The sequence below is a fragment of the Spea bombifrons genome, chromosome 3, assembly GCF_027358695.1.
Source record: "Spea bombifrons isolate aSpeBom1 chromosome 3, aSpeBom1.2.pri, whole genome shotgun sequence".
NCBI lineage: Eukaryota > Metazoa > Chordata > Amphibia > Anura > Pelobatidae > Spea > Spea bombifrons.
This window is the reverse complement of record NC_071089.1, coordinates 34,335,268-34,344,931: the sequence shown is the minus strand read 5'-3', so window position 1 is coordinate 34,344,931 and position 9,664 is coordinate 34,335,268. Positions and strand designations below refer to the sequence as shown.

Here is a 9,664-nt window from a genome sequence, read left to right as displayed (position 1 = left end):
AGTATTTTTGATAAATAACTACATTAATAAAACATGATAGATGTGTTGTATTCATTTTACTGTTTTGAACTAACCAGAGGGCTAAACTAGGTGAGACATTACTCAGGTAAATGCAAATAATCGTTTGACTTGGCATGAAGCTTGTAGACAGCTGAATCTGACAGCCTCCTGAGCCAGGACCTCAGTGAAGTCATTGAAACCTCACCCCACACTAAATAGACGAATAGTAGATAGATGCATATTAATTCCCTGATAAGTTCGATCCCTACAGTTGATCTAAATATCCTTTAAGAGGTGGAATCTTTGAGTGTGAAAGCTCCAAGTTTATGGAGGTCTCTTTTAGTTGTGGAATGAGCATCATACAACAAATTCAGAAGTGGTAGAGGTAAATATCAGTGAAGGAGTTTAAGCATGCATCGATAGGCTATCCCAGATATAAGGCGAGGGACTAAGGAAGGTATTCAGAAATTGGGCAGACTAGATGGGCCTTATCAGCACATTCTAGGTCTCTTTGTTTCTATGTTAAGATCTCCCATCCAGCTTCTACCCATGTCATGTGTGTTGGTGTTATTGAGCTGCATATGTCCTGTATAAAATACACTAATTAATATATCATTGCAGATGTTACTTTATGATCAATATGTGCACCTTAATTATCTGTCTCCAGCATGCACACTGCACCAGCATGCACTTGACTTCCCCTTCACACGTGGGAGCTGCTTAGTTTTTAAGTAAAATCGTACTAATGTGTAATTTACTAAAGACCAAAACAGGAAACATAAGCGTTTATATGGTGCAAGTCATTCGCTTAACATCATGAAATCAGCATTAAATTCATGTTATATGTTTCAGAATCATTACAAAAGTAACACAATGTAACAGATATATTATATTTTTGGGGTACCGCTTTTTTTTTCCTAGCACATCAACATTTATAGTCCTTATCTTTGTCAATGATTTTAATACCCAAATACAGAACCCACATAGACCAACAAGAACACATAACCATTGGTTACAATATTTTATTATAGTAGTTTGGAAGGGTGAAAAGATTACTAACTTTTCAGAGAAATATGGTGTAGCTTCCACTGTCTGCTTTCCCTAGTTATTTTATACATGTTGCAGGTTTACAGGTCTTTTGAACAAGGGGAACGATGCAGGGTCGGAGGAGAGGTTAAGGATGTCCATGAACCGTCTCCCAGTAGTAAAATTTGCATTTATGAGAATCTGGTGATACTAATCTAACACATACCAATTCTCATTTGTTTCTGACCCCCACAGAAGTCTGTGTATAGAGCCTTAAATGGATTTCTGCAATGCTTAAAGTTCTGATACACCATGAAATTATTTGATTTTAAAACACTACCTCAACTGATTTTATGAAAAACAAAACGTGCAAACTTTTTTTTTTGCATTTTAATACTGTACGGAGCTCTTTCTATTGTACATTTAATACTGTATACCTAAACATGCATGCACAAGCTGTATGGATTCAGTAGCCGTCACAAAAAAAGCTTTTCAACAGACCGTATGACTAAGCCTTTGCTCCTGGTGGCCACGTAATGTAACAAGAACAGTTAAACTGTAAGCCGAAACATTGCAACAAACACAAGTACTTAAAACAGCAAGTCAGAAATAGAATTCTACACCATGGCAAACAAGCTGCAAATACATTAAAAAAAACTGTGGGTATTTTTTTCTGAGTTTTCATATTTACTGTAACTAGCACCATATGTACACAATAAGATATGAACATAAATGTTTGGATATTAAAGGTTTGAAAGGCACTTAATCAGTCTCATTGTGGATTCTTCTTCATCCTTTTCTCCCAATTAATTTTAAAGTTCTCAGTCCCATTTCCATCCGCCTCCACTGTTTCTACACTTGGGGCAAATTTGGCTCTCTTTTTGCCTTCAGTCATTATTTACAAAATTAACCTATAAAGTTTCTCAAAGTGCTCTCCAGGTGTCTGCTGACCCTTGTCTTTTTTATAACGGAAGGTTGTAATGTGCTGAAAACATCTTCTCGTCCCTTCTATTCACATTCTCTGTCACGTTCCAACATCTCCATGTCCATCAATTGTCCTCAATCCATTTTCTTTGGGTGTTGTTGGAAGGGAGAAATTAATTTTATCGTGAATAAGTTTGGGTTGCTGTTAGATTGGTTACCCCTACCAAACCCCTCATCCACTTATCGACGCCTTGAGGTGATATCAAAGCAGGTGATCATCATCAGGTGGGCTTTACAGAAGTTGACACGGTTCTCCAGACGTTCTGTCACACATTCCAGGGCCTCCAGGTACTCTAAGGAGTCTACCTCATAAGTTTGCTCCAAGTCAACTGAAAATAAGTACAAAACAAAACTTTAGACAACGAACTCAGTAAAGAAAATTGTGGTAGTCAACACTCGTTTGTGTGTTTTTATGAGTGATTAATGGAGAAAAGAGTATGTGAGATATCTCCAAATCAGACAGAAATCATTCATGAATGAGTTAAAATCCATCTCCATATGAATTATATATGATTTATGAAGTAGCTACAAAAATTATAATATGATACTTGTAGACATTTTATTAAATATTATGTATCAAACACCATTTTTCTTTGTAATCTGTTATGTTCTAGATAAATTGGTTTTAACAAAAATCTGTATTAGGTCTAAATGGATTAACAGTGGTTGCTAGTTCAGTGAAATTGAGAAAATATGGTGTATGATGGCAAATTTTAAAAAGAAACATAAATAATGAGAATAAATTGAGGTTCTTACATTCAGATAGCCATTTATTTGGATCCAGCATTAGATACTGCTTGGTAATTTCTAGTTCTTTCATAAGCCACTCATATTTGGCCTTCACCTCCGCTATCCTCTGCTGGCGATGCTCCAAGATTTTCAGCTTGGAACTAAATCGTGCCACTGTCTGATAAAAGTAAATAAATAAAAGAATACAATGTTAACTAAGAACACGGTTTATAAAACCTTGGCATGCTTTCAAAAAAGTTACAAAACTGCTAGGATTCTGAATAGAAAAGTTATACGGGGCTTATTTAGATGTGCATGAAGCAAGGTGTGTCTACGGATGTTGCACGAAGTAAGAAAATTGGAACATTTTATTTTTATTCAATATTAAGCACTTGTTTCCAATGTTGCTTTAGTTTTTTTATTTCATAATATGACCCTAAGTAGAAGACCTTATAGACTGGCCTTCTACATGTGTGAGGGCTGAGGCAAAACATGTGAAGTACGTTTTAAATAATAATAATAATAATAATAATAAAAACTCTATTGGTAGAGGAGTTCCACAGAATAATAGGACACTGCCACCCTAAAACTGTCATTGATTATGCATAAAAAAGACTCTGGTTGCAGATGTTCAGTTGTGGTTTTCTAACTTCTGAAATGCCCCAGAAACCTGCCTAGAGATACATGATAATGACAAAACACGACAAGCCAGGACAAGACAAGAACAGTAAATATACAGACATTACCACAAGAACTATGCTTGGGTACTCTCCAAATAAGCACAAACCACAACATACAATTATGTAAATTTCTGGGTGAAGATTTCAACACACCAACTTCTCTATAGACTATGAAGCAGGGGAAGATCCAGAGCCTGACCTTGGGAGGGACATTGACACACACAGACACTCAACACTAACACACATGCATACACACACACACACAAGCTAATGTACTCACTCTCACATTAAAGCAACAATCAACACCAACACACGCACACCCACTCATATTAACACTCATATCTAAACACTAACACAACCAAATATTGACAGTAACAAAATCAGGCACACTAATACAATATTAACTACCAGACATTCAAATGAATACAACTAGACACAGCAACATACATGCACACAGACACTCAAACTAACACATGCTAACATACCCAGACACAAATGTTAACATACCCAGACACATACACGTACCCAGACAGACACACATACACAGCCAGACCACACACCCCACTTACACAGTCTTCATTACAGCTCGCACACCCACATAGTAAGTGACTGGTAGGCATTTACTGAAAAATGCTTTATATGCTGCTTCTGCAACGCTGTGTTTTACTTGTTTTTCCAATATGCTAAAAAATGTTTTGTCCCTACATATGATTCCACACTCCTGTAATTTTGCTTCTTTAGTGAACAGATCCCTTTGTCAGCAACTCTCCACCCCTCTGACACAGAAAGAGTTAACTTCCACACTGGTAGGACATGCAGACCCCAATACTATGCTGGAATAACACCACTACTGAATTATGTGTTTTAAGGTGTCCTCCTTTACATAAATAACCTTAGGAAATGCATTTATGGATTGGTGTCTAGCAGCTAAGTTCCCATTAGACACAAAGAAAATAATAAAATATAACAGCAATGTTTGGTTGTTGTTGCTACCTTGTCATCTTCGCCCCGTCTCCTTTGAAGCCTCTCCACATCATCAATCTCATAAACTTTAATTTCAAAGGGTTCACCCAGACTGCGCTGTCCATTACGCATAGGACCGTCCACCCAGCGCACTCCAGGGCTGTTGGCTGGTTTTCGGACAGGAGATGTGGCATCAAGAGATAATGCTGGAATAAGCCTCCGTCTCTGTGATCCTATTATAGAAAGACATCTAATCACCTTACAGCTTATATGAGGACAGGATCTATGAAAACTGACCACACTCTGAAAGTCATAGTGCAATAGCATTCATCATGTACTTAGTAGCAAACGGAAAAAATGATGATTATAACATTTTAAAAAAAAAACTAAAATTCAAATAATACTTAGAGCTTTTTTAGGGAATGCATTAATTGACTTTTTTATTACAGTTTAATGTTGAATATGAAATATGAATCTGGTACAGAATAAAGAATGATACTATTTCCGGAATGGGATAGAATGGGTTATTTCAATTCACTAGTCAGGGTTTCATAGGGAAGGGGGCGATGTAGGTAGCATATGGAGCCCATGAATCATTTGTGCGAAAGAGACCTGTCTTAAACTAAGACCTGCAAAAATATCACTACAGACATTTTTTTCACACCCGAGGAAATGATAAAAAGCATGAAAGAACAAGAAAATAAACGATGAGGAAATGAGTGGACTCCTCTTCTTGCGGTTTCACTAAGTGCGAAGGCGCCTTCAGTATGTTTTTATTACACCTTGACTGACATGACCAGCATGACTCAAGCAGAACACTGGAAGCTGTTATTCACTGGTGAATTCCTTCTGCTTTTGGTGATCCCACCTTGGTGTTTGTGGTTTACTTGGAAATAAGCTATAGATAAGACTGGCAGTGGAAAGAAACACCACACAGCAAGCATGATCTTGTCTGTCCTGTGTGAAGCCCAAAATAAAGACTGTGGGGTGCATTTGTATCCTGCGTGCTTTCACGTGTAACACTTTTTTTTGAGAAATCAGTGCATTTTGTGCTGATACATTTTCTAATGTCCCTGTAACACATTATGCAACAACTCCATCTTCAACTTGCGAAGGAAGCTAAACCAGGTCAAAGATCTTAAGGATACCTACAAAGTATCACACATGTTTCTTTTATGTATTCTGCATCGCATTGTGTCTCATTTGTAAAGAATAGCCCATGTCTAGAAAACGTAGCACAGGGGTATAAATAGGTTCGCTTGGGTAAATATGGAAATCAATATGGCTGTTGAGCTAAACATCTAAAGGCATTACTCTGGTTTGCTGTTTCTGTGTATGTATTGTATTTATTGATTAAGGATGATATTGATATCTCAGAGCTATGGGGATTATTTATAAAATGCAGTTGTGGTACAAAGAATGGAATACATGCAAATTTGTAAAACTTTGCACCGCAATTGCACATGCACAACCCAAATGACAATTTTTGTCCTCATTCATAGTGGTTTATTCACTAAGCAGTGAATTGCAAATGACTTGCAATGAGATGACTCTATCCATCTGCTTATGCTTCTTTATTCCCAGCTGCTGATGAAGAACGTAGGGAAAATTGACACCAAAAATCGATCTGCCTTCATTAAGACCCGAATTACCTCACTAGAAACATGTCTATACAGAGAACGGGCTGTCATCGCTGCCATTAATCGCAAGGAAACACTTAACATTTGTGTGTTACACTTAACTGAACAGGAGAGGAGTTCAGGAAATGTAAGAGAATTCCAAACACAAGCTCGGGCAGAAAAAAAAACAGCCAGTCCATTTAATCTTTCAATTAAAGTGTCATCCCAAATGCTTAAGACACATCAGCCTATGTAGGGAAAGGTATTTTTTTGTGTGTTTGCAAGAATGATATGATTCCTGATGAGAATGGTTGGTTTCCTTGTGCAAATGGTTGGTTAATTCTTGACACTGTCAAAGATTGATGGGTAGAGTAAGCTGTAAAAACTCTGCAGTGAAAAGTCAAACAAGTTTTTACACTTAAAGCAACTTTTTAAAACTACTGACATTATTAAATAAACACACTGCATTAGCCTTCTGCGGATGCATTAATTCAGCTCAAGCACCCAGTGATGACAGGAATTTATATATTTATAGCAACCGATGGACCTTAAAATAACCTTTATATCAGTGAAGACATATGCTTGCTGTTTTATCTTGATAGCTGTTGTCATTGCTGGCGCTCATTAAGGCCACTAAATTAAAATGAAAGAAAGACCTGCCTCTTGTGCTTAGGTTATAAGATTTACCAGCATGCACCTTTCACCTGTTTTAGGTTGGCTACACAGACTGTATCTTTTTCTGGATATGGCATAATTGTCAGTGGGTTATCTAGCAATGTACTCAGGCTGGGAAATTATACCATTTACAATACAATTCTATGGAAATCTTTGCATACAAAGTAATGATATCTGATGACTTTCAATATTAACCCATTAATATAGTCCACCACAGACATTTTATTGTTGCATACCTGGGAACATCCAGGCTCCAGCTACCCTTAGCCCTCCCTGTTCTGGATGTGGGGATGGAGGTCCTGCTGACATCAGCAGACAGTCCCGCTGACATTGAGTGGCGGCCAGTTGACATTGGTGGCTGGTCCAACTGACATTTTGTACAGGGCTAACCCCCACATGGAGGAAAAATTGTGTCACAACACCGCTACCGAGTTGTGTTTCTCTGTTATGACCCAGAGAGTTCCCATACGTTGTATGAAGGGTAATAGCCATGACATGTTAGGAGCCATGACATGTTAGAAGGTAAAAATATTCTGTAAGTAAGTCATATGTACTCAAGTAGGGAATTCAGCTGTACTATACCAAGAAACCCCCTCACAGATATCATTAAACTAGTTTAGATTATTAAAAAGTCAGCTCTAGACAGTCAGACCCTGAGAATCTGCCCAGTTGCTCTCAGGGGTTTTTAAAGCTGGACTGCCGCAGGAGGCAACTGGAACAACCCACTCTTGGTAGAGGGAGCTCAGTGAGGTCACACAACCCTGCGGTAAAAGCACAGGTGCTCACAGTTATACTGAAAGGTTCCAGGAAAGTTAAGGGTGTGGAGGTGTGAAGAACGTGAGATGCATGAGAGAGTGAGAGACAAAGAGGGGTATGATGAAGTGAGTACATTTTAGTGTGTGTTACAGTATGGGTAATGTGTGTGTGTTTGTGCTATAGTGAGTGTGTGTAAGTGTGTATGTTAGTTACGAGGGGGGTGGGGCAAGAGGCTGGGGGCCTCTTGGCTGTACCTGCCCAAGGCCAGATGGTGCCAGCTCTCCTCTACCGGAGACTGGTGTAAAAAATATATATATACATATGGGGCAAATCATTGAGTCCCACGTTATGAACATATGCACTGTTCTGAATAGATGTTTCTGTGTGTGACATGACTTTGGTGGACAGATTACGAAGCTTACATTACAATCAGAGCAGGCACATTTAAAACAGTGACATGCCACATAATTCAGGGCAAACCTCAGATCGGCCTTCACTAAGAGGACATCTGCTGATTTATGTTGATCATTTCTGATGGCAGGCGTTTCTGGTCACAATAGTCATAAACAAAACTGGACAGGGTTGCATGACCTGCTATGAGTACATCACAGGCATAATTGTAGAACACTATGAATTGTGGATCTTGGAACATGAAAGCTCTGGGGCCCTTAACACCAATAAGTAGAGTGTGATCTTTCCTCAAGCTGCTTGGCCTTTTTTATGATTAACTGTAATGAAAAAAGACCCATTTTTAACATGATGGGCTGGGTGAGTTGGTGGATTTAAGTCCCTCGTGCAATATTGCCCTAGGGCATCAATCTTCTCGTTGCACCATTTAAAGCCTCTGAGACCTTCTGCTGTCAGTGTGCTGATTTACGTTCACACCAAGTTGAAGATATGCGTATCGGATACAACCACACAAAACAAAACAATAAGGATATCACAAAAAGGATGAAGAACACTATAGCTAATATTTAACTATTAAAAAAGAAAATGTTTCAAGGATTTGAAAACATACAACATCAACCAGTCAAGAAATTTGGGCATATGTATGCTGATAATTTTTTTTTATGTTCTAAGCATCACAGACAGGTAATGAAAACAAAACTTATTGCAGCTTAAAAACAGTTAAAATCAAAAATAATATAGTGAAATGTATAGTTCAAGTGATACATTTATTTATTATTGGACTGTAAATGCTAACCCGGTATACTTGATAAGAAATCTACACAGGGTACGGATGCAACACCAGTCCTTTCCCTAATCAATGTGATGAGTTACAAAAGAATTGTGTAGTTACGCTCCCATGAATTCATACTGGTATGTATATATGAATCTCAAACCAAGACTTCACTAGCTGTCCCGACTTTTGAATCTCTGTATGAGAATCTAATGTGGCAGTTTCTTCCGCCTGCTCTATTAGTGTGTCTTAAGGTCCTTGTTGGGATTCGCTGCTCTAGCAGAGAGAGAGAGAGAAATGACTTTCATCTGAAACTCTGGTTCTGAAAAGAACCGTGTTGCCGGCTCTGAAAACCACCACCAGCAAATTTCTTCTCTCTTCGTAGTCTTAACTAATTATCATACCTGGGAAATTCCCAGGGCTGGTTTCCCAGAGCTCTCCCCCTCTTGATCCTTATGAGAGGTGGAAAGGTGCAGAGACAAGTCAGATCGGGGATTCTTTTGAGAAAAAAAATCTCAAAGATAAAATAACAGCAAGATGGAGAGCTTCATCTGCAGTCAAAGAAGATTTTCCATCTCTGCAAAGAATAGTTTTGGGTATTTTACTAGTACGTTCCCACTAAGAATGACCTTCAGTACTCAGTTCCGATACTGAAAATATCTTCACATACCTAAATATAGTAAAGTACTGTAAAGACTAGAAAATCTCTAAAAATACCGCTGCTATGGGTTTATATATGTCAGAGATTGCACCCTCTGGGCTAAAAACGCCAGGTAAAGGAGTCTGCTTCAGCAGTTAAAAGAGAATGCAAAATTCCTCCTCAAGCTATAATGTTACAGCAGATTTAGTGCAATTTAGCTTAAGGGAAATTATAAGACAGTGTGAATGAGGAAACAGACTTAGACAGAGGGTGTCAAGAGATCCTTTGATATATATACAGTATAAGCTTACAGATTTGAGCTTGCAATAATCCCTTATCTGATTAATAGGAACAAATCCAACGTAGGGCACCTGTGACCTTACAATAAAATGTCGGAAATTTGAAAGGTGTT

At 38.2% G+C, this 9,664-nt stretch overlaps 1 protein-coding gene across 1 annotated transcript in view; it reads right to left on the bottom strand.

Moving 5' to 3' along the window:
• Positions 1 to 1,008: 1,008 nt before the first annotated feature.
• Positions 1,009 to 9,664, bottom strand: part of KIF26B (kinesin family member 26B) — a 155,498-nt gene continuing 146,842 nt past the window's right edge. Inside the window, exons 13-15 of the mRNA XM_053458789.1 lie at positions 4,413 to 4,615; positions 2,767 to 2,917; positions 1,009 to 2,339 (exon numbers count right to left, since the gene is read on the bottom strand). Of these exons, the coding sequence (XP_053314764.1) occupies positions 2,191 to 2,339; positions 2,767 to 2,917; positions 4,413 to 4,615 (503 nt within the window). The 3' untranslated portion in view covers positions 1,009 to 2,190. The remainder of the gene's footprint in view (positions 2,340 to 2,766; positions 2,918 to 4,412; positions 4,616 to 9,664) is intronic.